The sequence below is a fragment of the Apteryx rowi genome, unplaced genomic scaffold (assembly GCF_003343035.1).
Source record: "Apteryx rowi isolate R43461 unplaced genomic scaffold, aptRow1 scaffold_89, whole genome shotgun sequence".
Taxonomy (NCBI): Eukaryota; Metazoa; Chordata; class Aves; order Apterygiformes; family Apterygidae; genus Apteryx; species Apteryx rowi.
Genome location: NW_020451193.1, coordinates 404,327 through 418,039, shown reverse-complemented (window position 1 = coordinate 418,039; position 13,713 = coordinate 404,327). Strand labels below are relative to the sequence as shown.

Genomic DNA, 13,713 nt, shown 5'->3' with positions numbered 1-13,713 from the left:
CGAGCGGCCTTGCCGGCTGCGCCCACCCGGGCCGGGCGACCGCTGCGGGCCCACGGCGGTGGTGCTGCTGCTAGTGAGCTCTCGGCTGCCGTTTTAAAATCTTTATCTCTTCCGACGTGTGCTGTATAGCCTTAAGCGGTCCGATTTAGGTGTGCGTGGTGGGCGGTTTTGTTTTAAGGAAGTATTCAAGCATGCCTCTAAAGAACGGCTTAAAACGCGGTGTCTGCCGCGGTGCGCAGCGGTGTCGGTGTGAGAGGCGTTTGCGGGCGCGCTGTGGTGGTGCCGCGGCGGTGAAATGCGGCCGTGGTCGGCTGGCGAGGGGCTTGGCCTTGCCCGTGCCGGTTGCTCCAGGTGTGCATTTGCCTAGCCTGCGCTAAAAGGTACCGAGCGCTAAAGGTTTCTGCAGCTCTTCGCACCTTCCCAGTGCATCACCACTGAAAAGCTTTTTTAACACTTCTGCTGGCGGTTGTTAGCTAGATTTAACCCCAAATACTGCTTGCCTGTAACTGCTAGATTAAAGATTTTTATTAATCTGTTGTTATTGGGAGTAATAGCCCTTAAAATTAGGAATAAATAAAAACAAGAATAAGAAAGTTCTTGTAACTACCTGTTTATTTTCAGAAATTTGGAAAATAATGTGTTGCTTTTGTTAATTTCTGTCAAGTGTGATTTGAAAATCAAAATACAGTTAAAACATACGTTTGCAAGCTAAAGGAGCTGTTTTCAGCCTTCTGCCTTTTCTTTTTACTCCTACTACAGATTTTTTACCATGATAACAATATGAATTAAAAACAAAGATTTCTTTTTTCTTTCCCTTGAACTGATGAGATACTGAGGGAATATCTTACTGGAGRGTATAAGCAGTGGCAAGTAGGGTCATAGTTTTGTGCCAACAAGATTCTTATCTTTGAGCTTTTCTAGTTGAGTTTAGATATTTTTAGGACATTAACACCTTTAACAGAAATAAGATGAAAACAAATATCTGCAGCCTCTCAGTTGACAGTCTGGCATATTATTTTAAATTTCCAGTGGAGCAGGTAATTTGTGTGGCTGAGAGATAGGCCTCTGCTCTTCCTGCTGGCTCAACTACAGGTTAAACTGCAAATTGTTGGGCCCTGGTAGTGTATTAAACCTCAATATCTCTTCATATACTAGATAAGAACTGTGTGAGCATATGCCCAGTTTTTTCCATAAGCAATAACTATTGCAAAGAACAGAAATTAATTCATTTGTTGGGCTGAGATGTTTGTAGGAAGCTTCATTACACCAAAATTCAATTTTAATTCTGATCTTTTGGCGATTATGCCTGATTGCAGCTCATGCCTCTCAAAAGATATTGACGCTTAGGTTAAATTTACATAAACTTAAGTCATCTTCTGATAGAGTAACATTTGTGTGCAAGAGAAGAGTGGAAAGAATCCTAGATTCTGTTTGTTTTAAAGATTCAAGTAGATTAAAAATAAAATACATAAAATCAAATTTTAAGTTACTGTTCTTTTTAAAAATAACTGTTCTGTGTTGGCAAAAGAATTATTCAAGAAGTGTATTTCTTGGAAAAATCATGGTAAAAATCATAACATGTTCTCCCTGTTTGTTTTACTTCTTTAAATATGTGCCTTGTGTATTGCAGCAGTAGAAAGGTTTGATTGTATTCTGTGTTTTGTAGGTGAAATGGTCTGGATACACTGAACTACACTTCGAATTTAGTCATTTCTGCATATTCAGAACTTCATTTAAAAAGTAGAAGACAAAATGAAGAGTAGGGTGGCACAAATAAATGTAAGTATTCTTAAATTCTGGGGTACTACAGTTTGTTTTTTTGTGGGAGGTTAGAGTATGGAAATTTGTTGTGTCGAAAGTCTTGTATTTATCCCTTAGCTTTTGATTCATTGCTTTCCCTTTTTGTTCCATTGGAAATTAAATTTTCTTAATACTGCTTGTTTATCGAAGATCARTTTTCCCCTTGCTGTTATTTTATTGTTTGGCAGTATATTTTAAAAAGTCCTGTTGTCGCACTTGGAAAGCATTTAACATTTAGCTGTTTTACCCAATGCTTGTGAGCATGTTATTGCTGTGTACCTCATATAAGTAGCAATGGCAACCTTTTTAAAGATGTACTTGCTCACTTATGCTGTACTTGTTCACTTATAATGTAGTCCTTTGTTTAAAAAAAAACAAAAAACTTTTGCATACTTCATTCATCCGCCTTAACGTTTTCCTCCTCTTTCCCAGATGCTCTCAGGTCTGACTGATCCTTTCTGATATGAATTGTGTATTTCTCCCTGTGCTCTTGTGTTTGACCCACCTCATTGTTAACACTTGAAGCATCATCTTTAAGTTGATGCCAAACCAGCATGATCTTTGGGGAAGGCTTAGGCAGAAAATAGTCTTCCTTTGTTGCCTCTTACTCTTTAATTATTCTTGTGTTACTAGTGATAGGATTTCTAATTGATGCTGCTTCAAATAAAACAGCCTGGATGTAAAATGAACAATATCCATAACTGATAGCAATTGGTTGCGGGAGAAAAGTTACTACTAAAGTCAGTGAATTACAGTTGTTAGCTAATGCTCTGTCTTAACAATGGATGTCCTGAAGGTTATTAGAGTTTAATGGCAAAAAAAATAAATGGTGAGAAGTGAATGAATGTGAAAACAGAATGTAAATAAATGGAGGAGTGGGGAAAAGGAATGTTGAAATATCAACAGTGATGTCAAAATGAAAAGATACAGAGACAGGAAGTGGCAAGAAATAGGAGTTACTGGCATTGCTCTATATGTGGTGGTTGTATTTCTTACTGTGAAAGGTATTTTCCTCTTAAAAGCTGTGTAATACATTTCTGAATTGATGGGAGTGATAATTTTTAGGAACGCAACAAGAAAAATTTAAATTCAAAGTTTTTCTTCTAGATTAATGGTTTAGAAATGGTACGTATGTCAAGTACACTAGATTTGAGGTGGGATAGCAGAACAGTATTGCTCTCTGTTTCTGGAGTTTGACCCTGCATAGGCTTCTTCATTCTTTTGGTTCCAGCTGTTCTGACTGAAGTGTTTTTTGACAGGGATGCTTGAGCAATAGGCTGATGTCTCCTCCTATCTTCCCAATCAGGTGATTATGATAGTCCTCCCTAATCTGTTTGTCAAAATAAATCAGCGAAAGTATACTGTTCAAACACTTTCAGTTTATCATTTTGATTGAAAGGAATCAAAGGGGAAGGGGAATGTAGCCTGCGGCAGGATGATTTGTCACAAAGAGCCAAGGGTGCCAAGCTCTTCAACAAACATAGCTGCTTTTGCAAGGAGACATGAGAACAAGCTCCCAAATAGTCATCCATTACATTATTTTACTCTTGTGAACACTTGTTCTGTTGTGTCTGTTCGTAGAAAAGCAGATGCAGAACTCAAGGGATCAAATCATCCTAAAAAGACCCAACTCTTCCCATCTGTTCAATGGTGATATAGTTAACATCAAGATTTTTTTTAATTTTTTTTTTTATTTAGATGCAGTATATATGCTGTCTCTTTCAGAGCTGTTTTTTACAGATTTCTTGGAAACTTAGGATACTACTGTGCCTTGTATTATTTTGGGGAGGAAAAAACCTTAAAGTGTGCTTTTTCGTTTGTTTTTTACCTTGAATKATTTCAGCTCCATTTGCAACTTTCTGAGCCAGGTAGAGTTTCTGTGTATTTAGTAATCCATGTTAATTTCCTCTTTTGTGTTTGTCCTTTTTCTCCTTGAACCCATGTAAGCTTTTAGCATCTACAGCATCCTGTAACAGGGAGTTCAACTGCGTAACTACATGTTATTTGAAGAACCAACTCTCCTTGTTACAAGCCTGACTACTGTTAACTTTATTTGATGACCATTACTTCTTGTAAGGGGGGGGGGAACCAAAGACATACTCCTGTCTCAGAGAAATGTCTGCTCAAAATATTCATTATATAATGTTTGGCTTGAATTTCTTTCTTTTTTTAAAGCATGGTTATAGTTACGAGAGGAAAGAAAGCTACAGTTCACGCCAGAGAAGTTTGTCTCCAGAAGACAGGTAGAAATGGTTAACTTTTATGCCCTATAATAATTCTGTATACATACCTCCCATAGTTAAAATGCAAAAAATAGTCTGCTTTGAAATCTTTTTATGTATTATCATAAGTGATCATTGAAAAATAATTGTAGGTTTAATAGAATAGGTCTATTTGCATGTTGGTAGAGCAGTAATTAAATAGACTTGTTTTGCAAACTAAACATTTAAAAATTCTTTAGCATTTAATTAGAATGCCGAGGGACTTAAAAATGGAAATTAAATTCCAGCTTCTTGCTTGGACCCCTGTATTGCTGATATCACAATTCTCACTTTAGAGCAAGATTATGGATGCCAGCAGGAGATGCAGAAATGTCATTTGAAGTGCAGTCTACCAGGGCATGAGATGAACTGTTGGCAATTTTCTTTTAATTTCACATTTTGCTTGGAATGAAACTACTTGTRCTAAACACAGTGTTATTTTTTTCTAGTAGTGCCTATTCTGTTTAAAGCTACATAAGCAAAAGTAGATGAAACAAATGGATACATATGTTCCAAAGAATACATAGTGCTGAATTTGCCTTTGGTAGTTGATGTTATTACCATTTAGTATTTAATTCTAAGTTCCAGAAGCAGCTTTCTTTTACAGTTTTTTTTCTTAATCTTGATAGTTTTTCTTTTGCTGGCAATGTATTGTTATAAAGTGCGCATCTTCTGTTGAATGATGTATGTATTGAGACTCAACATAGGGTGCAGAAGTGCAACTTCTTGTATATATGTAACAAATGATATGGCAAATATTATTAGTATAGCTTTACTAAGCCTTTTACTAAGAATTTGTGATTTGGGGTGGGAATAGGGATGCAGAGCGTGACAGGTCTCCATCTCCCAGAGAGAGAAGATACTCTGATGACAGCAGGTATGAGGAATATTCAAGAAGGGACTACTATGATGACAGAACTTCAGAAGGAAGGTGAGTATCAAGCTCCTTTTTTAATCAATATGAAGTTTTTTCTTTCATTTTAAAGAATAAAAGGTGAAAACATTTCACCAACATCTGAGTTGTTTCCTTTCAGAAGGATGGAAAGAGAGCGAGATAGACACCATGAGAAATGGGGGGAGAGAGAATCTGATCGAAGGAAGCAGAGAAAATTTTCGTCCCCGGATCGTAGAAGTCCAGAGAGGTCGATGCCCCAGAGCTCACTTCCTCATGATGAGCCCCCTTCAAAGAAGAAGAGAGAAGAGGTGGATCCAATCCTTACTCGCACAGGTGGAGCATATATTCCTCCTGCCAAGCTCAGGATGATGCAAGAACAAATCACTGATAAAAATAGGTGAGTTGAAGGTAACAGACTAGAATGTCTRCTGAAAAGTAAAAACCTAAAGGTTTTAGGGAATACTGGTGAAAATGGGATGCATTTTAAGGGTTATGATCCATCTTTGAAGGTGCAGGTTTATCAGAAGAAAGATAAGAGAAATGTTTCCCTGAAAACCTTTTCTTCTCCTCCTRTCTCTAAAAATCTAGATTAGACTGGACCTGCTTATGATTAGAAATGTTATTGGAAAAGTGGGATACAGAGCATAAACATTTTTTTCAGAATATGTTAGAAAACTGAACATATCAGGTTATAAGATGTCTGTGGAGAACTACATTTTAGTACATCACGTTGGTTTGGTGGTTACTAGTAGCTATATGTACAATTGTGAACCAGTCTTCACATTTATGCAGTGTATATTTTTTACCTTATTTATTGCAGTTTACATTCACATTTGTGTATATATAAAAACTTACTTGATGCTATCTCAGATTTACCTGCATTAGTAATTTGTGATATCTTTGTAATAGCTTGGCTTATCAGAGGATGAGTTGGGAAGCCTTGAAGAAGTCAATCAATGGTCTTGTCAATAAAGTGAACGTATCTAATATAGAAAATATCATTCATGAACTTCTTCAGGAAAATATTGTTCGGGGAAGGTAAGCATCAAAATGTTTTAAAACAATTCTTGCTTTTCTATTAATATGTATACTGTTCATGTGTACATTAATATGTATGCTATGTATAGCGTACTGATACTAGCCAAAATTTAAAATTGACCTTTGTCTTGTCCTACACAGAGGACTTTTACTTGGAAAAAGGGAGGAAAAAAGGTATTGTATCCTTGGAAGAATAAAAGAGTACAATAGATGGTATATGTTTCATTTTCATAATGATTTTACCTACTCATTTTACTTGAATGACTTGCAATTTACAGGTGTCTGTGTCTAATTGCTTTTGGATTCATGGATTTTTATCTGTGGAGCAAATAACATTTTTTTGTCAATATTTAGCAAAACATTTTTTACTGCAGCTGTCTGACTGGATTGTTTACTGTCTTCATCTTTGCCATTGTAATGTGGAGAAAAAGCTATTGTGCTACTCCAGATAAGTACCTAATTATGGTGTGATGGCTTTCCTTGCTTTAATTTTTGTCTCTAGGTGTTAAAATTGGTTGTTTAAAAGAACATGCCTTTCTTAGATTGACTGTCACTTAAAAAAAAGAAAAAATCCCTGCTGAACAAAACTGTAAAGTCTGAATAACTGGTTTTAAAAAACAAAAAAAGTTAAAATCTTGAAAGAAATTCCCAAGAATCAATTTGTAATTCCTGTACCACTGTCCTTTTCATGTAATGTTTTTTAAAACACATTACAGAACCTGTCCAAACCATGTTTAATCCTTAGAATAGAGGTGCTTATGGAATCACAAGAAGTGAGTGGTTAATAACAGAATAGGAGATACTTCAGATAAAGGGATGATAGTCTTAATGTAAGCAACCTAAAGCCAAACATGTGGTTCCAGGTGCAAACTCTGTTGATTCAACAGTGGTATTATCTGTGTGGCAAGTTTTGCCAAGTAAAACAAGATAATCTCCAATAATGTGTAACCTGTTTTGATTATGTGCACTTCAGCAGTAAAGTCAGTTTAGACAGGAAAAACGTCAGAGACCTGTCTTACAGCTGTTACGTTACCTATTTTGCTGCTTCTGGAGAATTGAGGTGACAGGATGGGAGACGTTACTGGGTGGAAACTACTTTAAGTTTAAAATATTGGAATAAATCTCCCGGCACATTTCCTGCACATAGTGGAAAAATAGGTTGAAAGTAGCACATCTGAAAGATTCCTTATTAGTACTGAATGCTTTGCTGATGTTATCATATTGGAATTTCATATTAGTGAACCATGCCTAATCTAGAGGCCTCTGTAGTTAAGAGGGCTCTGTTTTTTGCTTCTGTAAAAGTAATTCCCAATGAATAAAAAAGGTTATTTCAGTTAGTTTAAAAAAAAAAAAAAAAAAAAAGCTTAAGTGTAATTTGGAGGACTGGTCTGACCAAAGCTGTAATCTTTTTATACCCCTGGCTGACAAATCTATGTCAACCAGCAGAAGCCTGTAATGTTCCCGGGGTTTAATTTATGTCTACCTACTGCAATTCCAAAGTAACACAGACTCCAGGTCTGTCTTGAAAGTTGAAATTTTTGCTGTTTTCCAGAGTGTGGATGAACATCCTGTCTAAAGTTTATTGAATGATAGTATAATTTGTTCTATTTTATAAAGCCTGGTTTTACTAAAGCAAATGATGGAGCACAGAAGACTTCATTCTGTGCAAAAAGTAACATAAAAAGATGCTGCTGTATAWGCAGGAAGCAAATATATTAGTTCTGTGGAGAATATAGTGCATTTATACTTCAAACATTTGTACATCCTCTGTCAACTTAGTGTCATAGATCTTCTSTTAAATACATTAACTTTTGCAAGAATCCTATATGCTGGGAGAATAGTGGGTTTTGGTGTGTGTGTGTTTTGTTTTTTTAATTTACAAATTGATAATGATCTGAAGAATACAGCTACATAATGCTGTGCAAAAGAGCTGAGAGAACTTGAAGTGCGCTAGGGTATGTACCAGAACTTCAGCTAAATCACATGGTGTTACACCATCGTGGTGTATCTCTCAGCTGACTAAATCCCATTGGTAAGAAAAGGAAAAAGCTGGGTTTACAGAATCTGCTTCACAAAGCTTTATTCATTTATACATTTATTTATTCCTTAAACTAGCATATCATGTTTTAACAGGTGGTGCGCTGTGTTCACTTCGCTATTTTAGTAGTCAGGTTAGTTCATTCAGTAGTCATTTAGGTAGGTGGATAGTACTTTCTCATATTGGGTAGACATAACTGCAGAAGGTGTGGATATATCCATCCTATCCATATGCCTTCAGGTATATAATCTGAATACAATTCAGAAGTCAAAACTTAAGCATCTGGGTTTTTTGACTAGTTAACGAGGAAAATAATTTAGAAGTTTAGAATGAGTGTCTTGAACAGTACCTTGCCAACTCAAAATTTGCTCAGTGCAGTGTGGGTAACCTTTTGTAGAACAGGATTTGGGCCTAAGTCCTGTACAAGTCACCTGGACATTCCTTTCTTCAACTTGCTTTTGTTTCTGTGATCTACCATGAGAACTGAATATYTTTGTCCAAACAGTAAATATTAGATGCTTCTGATCATCTTTTTCTACTTAAGGTCTCTCTGTACTTTGCATCTTCCTTATGCTACCTTTTCAAAAGAGAGAGAACATAGTCTTTCAGAAAAGTCCATTTTGTTTTCAGTTAGAATTATCACTGCTTTTAGTGAATAGATTTCGCGTCTGTTTTTCATAAGTTATAGAAATAAAGTTCCCTTTCAGGAGGTGTAAAATCAATTTTAATCCTCTTCTGCATTTAATTTTCTAATTTTAAATAAAATTTAAAGTGTGACAATAAATAGAAATGAAGTATTACAGAAAATTGTAATTCAGAACTATGTAGTAATCTTTGTAAACTAGTTTTTGAAGATGGATATAATCCATAAGTAGTTACCAAAGTGCTATCCTCAAAAATCTAATAGAGATAGCTTGCCTATATCAGAACCATTAATACATGCAAATAGAAAAGTACTCTTTTTATTTGAAAAAGTAGTATGCTTGGTTTTCTTTCGATTGTTATGAAACAGAAGTAACATGTTTTACTTTTAAGAACAAGTAGTTATTTTACATTTAGAATTAGACATTTTAGAACTATCCAGAAATTTGTTATGTTCCAGATTGCAACGCTTTTCTTCTGTCATGAATTAATAATGCACTGTTACTTGAGGAGGAAAGTCTCCTATTCTGTTCCTTCCTTATCTCCAAGGAATGCATTATTTCAAGTTTTTAGTACCTGATCGGAAGATGAGAATCTTGCAAATAGCATAAAAATAACAAAAGAGAATTAAGTAGTTACCAAAATTATTTCTGCTAGAGGTAATAATGAAGTCTTAAATAGTCCATTTTAGAACTGTTTTTTATTTGCATGCGTTTCATGTCCCCAAACGTATTTTTTGTGCAAGCAGTAATACTTAGTTTAGTTTACAAAGTAAGTATGGTAAATGTTACTAGAATTCATTTGTTTGTGGAAGTTTCTTGTGTGTACTTTACTTTATAAGCCGTTAAATCTCTCTATATGGAGCTATTCAAAAAATCATAGGTGGAGAATGGCATCATTTCCCTTCTTATTGTAAATTTTGGCTTCTAAATTAATGCAAAAGTACATAAGATTTAGAGACAACTATAAAAATAAGAAAACTAATATTTACCTAGCTGTTATGTACTGTTCCGAGTTTTCCAAGTAGGAGAGTAAATATGATCAGAACTAGAACACTTGGTTTGTAATCCAGAAGTAATTAGTAGTTTCAAAATGAATTATTCTGTTTTTGTAATATGAAATGTGTTCTGTTGCATTTATCAACTCCAAAATAAGTAGGAATAAGCTCATTGTGCAGTTTGCTTTTAGATCTATGTAAGACCTCTTTGGAAGATAAACAGATTTCAATAGACAACAGAGAAGATAGACTTGAATGCCAGTATGCACTGTGAAGATCCAGATTTGGAGGGCTTTCTTTTTTCCATTTGTTCTTTTTCCAATTTTTTCACTACTCCAGTGGGGTAATATAACCAAAGTCAAATTCTGTGTCCTAAAGCAATTAGAAAATGCAAATCTAAGACAAATTCTCAAAGTTTTTTTTTCAAATTTAAGGTTAATATAAATGTAGAAGAGACATTTATTATAATAAAATAACCATCAGCTCTTGAGCCCTCTGTTTCTATTCATTTAGCCTTTTAGAAGTAGTCTTTTATATTCAGCTCTCAGTTCCAGGACATAATTATGATGTTGAAAATGTGCTGGTTCATCTAAGCAAAGCATTAAAAAGCCCTGCTTCACTGACTGTTCTGATTTTACTGAACATTCATTACTCTTAGGTAGGTCTTTATTGTTAGGGGTATTGTATGACATATAATTTCTAATTCTTAGAAGTTCCTTTTACTCCTTTAGGTTATTTATTATACTGGAGTGCAATTCTGTGTTCTTCTTAATAAGTAGCAGAGCGGGTGATTTTACTGTCACAAACAGAATGTTGTTGTTTTAACTGAGAAACAGCAAGATCGTATAAATTCTGAAGCTTCAAAGAGCTTGTGTTGTAGTTAAAAACAGGATAGTTGTAGGATTATTTCTACAAGATGAAGGCTTTAAAAATGTTTATCTTTTTAAAATGTAATTCTAGTAGGAAAAATATTTGAAAGATAAGATATCAGTTTAAGAATTTCTGAGCCCAGACACATTTGGGCAGCATCTTGGAAAACTCCATTTGTTGTGCAATAAACTTTGTGAAAATGACTGTTATTTGGTATTTTTATACTATTCCAACTGTATTCCAGCTATTTTATATGATGCATACTGAATGAAAATATTTAATGTTTTCATTACCAGAATAATCTTCTGATTCTTAAACTCATATTTTTACAGGGGATTGCTATCTAGATCCATTTTGCAAGCTCAGAGTGCCTCTCCAATTTTTACCCATGTTTATGCAGCTCTTGTGGCAATTATCAATTCAAAGTTTCCAAATATTGGTGAATTGATCCTCAAGAGGTTGATACTAAACTTTCGCAAAGGCTATCGCAGAAATGATAAGGTAGGTAAGATGTAAAGAAGCAACATGCTGAAACTTGCAATTCTGCTGTGTTAACCTCTTACCAACTGTGTTCAAATCATATGCTTCAAAGGAACATAGCCAACACCTGTGGGTTAGGACCTATCATTATACATGGACCTACATTATACCAAATACAGTAGTATTAGAGTATTGTGAAAGCTTGCTAACCTGTATTACGTTGGTACTGTGGTACTCTTTGTTTGAAAGTATGCAGTCCTAATTGAAGAATAATTACCAATATCCCTCAATAGGTATTTTCATGATTTAATTTCAGATTGTGATGTGCACAAATTTATATAAAGAATGTCTGAGCTGAAAATTTTTTTTCTGTATAAAATAATAGAAAATTGTGGCACATATTTCTTTTTCAGCAACTCTGTCTAACATCTTCAAAGTTTGTTGCGCATCTGATGAATCAGAATGTGGTAAGTTACTTTTTCCACCTCAGTCCAAATTCTATATGGCTGTTTCTTTAGCTTGAAGACAGCAGTAACCCAGGTGAAGATTTCTGCCTGTTCTAAAAGAAACCTGAGCTCAGATTTTCTGTGAACTCTTGGTGCTTGCTATAAGTTCTTAGGACTTTTCTGGAAAAGACATTGCATCTGGTAATTTCACTGTGCAGTTACCACAGGATTGGGATATGTGGGATCAGATGTAGACTGAATAGGCACTTCTATGCTTCTACGGCTAGAAGGATGCTTTTCGCCTGTGCTCCAGAGCTTGCCCAAAGTTTCTAGATATGTTTGGGCTAGTATTCAGATAGTTTTGGATGTAAAGCAAGCTTAGTCTGAGGCTCTGTCCTGCAGTTAAGTTTAAGTTGGTGGATCCAAAATCTAACAGAATTTGCTTGCAGCATTGACATCTCATATGGACATAAGTGTCTGCACAGGCAGATGAGAAGAAACTGATCTGATATATTCCATTTGCTTATATACCTGTTCCTGGAAGACCTGATTTGATTATAGACCTGATCCACTTAAAATAAAAATATTTAAGTCCAGCATTTTTTTGTAATGTGAGCGTTATTTGCTCCTTGGAAATACATTCCATCTTTTTCCTAATGACAGTTCATTTTTTCATTGCTTGCTTGTTTGGTGGAAAGTAGCCACTTTTCAAAGTACAGTCACATTCACTATGAAGTTGGTGCAAGTATAGGAAGCAAAATTGTTTGAAATTTTAACTTTGTATTAATTAACTTTGTCCCACTAATGTCATGTGCGCATGTGCACATGGTTAAACAAGTGTGACATGGCATCCTCAAAAGCTGTAGGTCTCAATCAACAAGGTCACTGTAATAATAGGGGAACACTGTAAATTGTAATTCTTTATTAATATTCTTTCCAAAGGCTCATGAGGTTTTATGTTTGGAAATGCTCACCTTGCTTCTTGAAAGACCTACTGATGACAGTATTGAAGTAGCAATTGGATTTCTTAAAGAGAGCGGGCTCAAATTAACCGAAGTGTCTCCTAGAGGCATTAATGGTAAGTATAACTAGCCAGAATGTTTGTCTCTTCAGTTTTTTTTATTAATAAGTCTTTTTCACACTTACATTTCTCTTTTCATCCAAAGCAATCTTTGACCGTCTTCGTCACATTCTGCATGAATCTAAAATCGACATGCGTGTTCAATACATGATAGAAGTTATGTTTGCTGTACGGAAGGATGGCTTCAAAGATCATCCAATTATTCCAGAGGGATTAGATCTAGTGGAAGAGGAGGATCAGTTTACTCATATGTTGCCATTAGAAGATGACTATAACCCAGAGGATGTTCTTAGTAAGTTAGAAATAGAAAATAATTCTATGGCTTCATTGCCTATGAAAAAAATTTGGATTAAATATACAGCTTTTTGTTTTGTTTTTTTAAATAAAAATTCTCTTTTATTTTAAAGATGTCTTCAAGTTGGATCCTAACTTCATGGAAAATGAAGAGAAATACAAAACACTTAAGAAAGGTAGAGTGTGTGTTTGTGTGTGTATATGTAAATATATATGTATCTATATAAAAAATGTACATATATATGTATGTATATAAAATACGATTTATCCAAGCATTTCACTGAGACGTGAAATTGTTAAAGGATTCTGTTAAGATCTATAATTAATGTTGTATTTTCAGAATCTGATAAGTGAGACTGATAAATACTTCTACAATAAATSTACCATTTGGTTGTTTCAAGTTTAGCTGGCTTTTGTGTAGTTAAATAACACAGCTAGAGGATGCCTAGCTGAATACAAATTGCTTCAGCGGAAAAGGGCATTTGCTTACCCCGTTATTGTTACCAGCCTTTATTATTTAATGATGGGTGATATTTGTGTCCCAAATAACTGTCTTTTAATTCATCATAAACCTTTTCAGTGTATTCCTTTTTTTTCAGTAACATTTCTAAAACCATGTTTTCGTTTCAGTGTTGAAACCTCTATTTTTTTGGCTCTGCCAGATTCTCCACCGGGGATACCCTTTCACTCTGAGGTGTTGGATCAAGGGTTTTTTTAATTAAACTACTGTGATCTGTATTAATTTAATCCGGGATATTACTCCTTCAGAAATTCTTGACGAAGGTGACAGTGAATCTGAAACAGATCAAGAGGCTGGAAGTAGCGAGGAAGAGGAGGAAGAAGAGGAGGAGGAGGAGGGTGAAGATGGTAA

The 13,713-nt window shown here is 35.0% G+C and overlaps 1 protein-coding gene across 5 annotated transcripts in view; it reads left to right on the top strand.

Annotated features, from left to right (window-relative positions):
* Positions 1 to 13,713, top strand: part of CWC22 (CWC22 spliceosome associated protein homolog) — a 39,163-nt gene that overhangs the window by 327 nt on the left and 25,123 nt on the right. Inside the window, exons 1-12 of one of the 5 annotated variants that reach the window (XM_026090985.1) lie at positions 114 to 380; positions 1,667 to 1,779; positions 3,976 to 4,043; positions 4,912 to 4,992; positions 5,096 to 5,353; positions 5,866 to 5,994; positions 10,874 to 11,042; positions 11,435 to 11,488; positions 12,410 to 12,545; positions 12,634 to 12,840; positions 12,956 to 13,018; positions 13,611 to 13,709. In XM_026090985.1, coding sequence (XP_025946770.1) covers positions 1,753 to 1,779; positions 3,976 to 4,043; positions 4,912 to 4,992; positions 5,096 to 5,353; positions 5,866 to 5,994; positions 10,874 to 11,042; positions 11,435 to 11,488; positions 12,410 to 12,545; positions 12,634 to 12,840; positions 12,956 to 13,018; positions 13,611 to 13,709 — 1,291 coding nt within the window. In that variant the 5' untranslated portion in view covers positions 114 to 380; positions 1,667 to 1,752. Of the gene's footprint in view, positions 1 to 113; positions 381 to 1,666; positions 1,780 to 3,975; positions 4,044 to 4,878; positions 4,993 to 5,095; positions 5,354 to 5,865; positions 5,995 to 10,873; positions 11,043 to 11,434; positions 11,489 to 12,409; positions 12,546 to 12,633; positions 12,841 to 12,955; positions 13,019 to 13,610; positions 13,710 to 13,713 lie in introns of those variants that run through there. The other 4 variants (XM_026090984.1, XM_026090982.1, XM_026090983.1 and 1 more) reach the window with 4 other exon arrangements.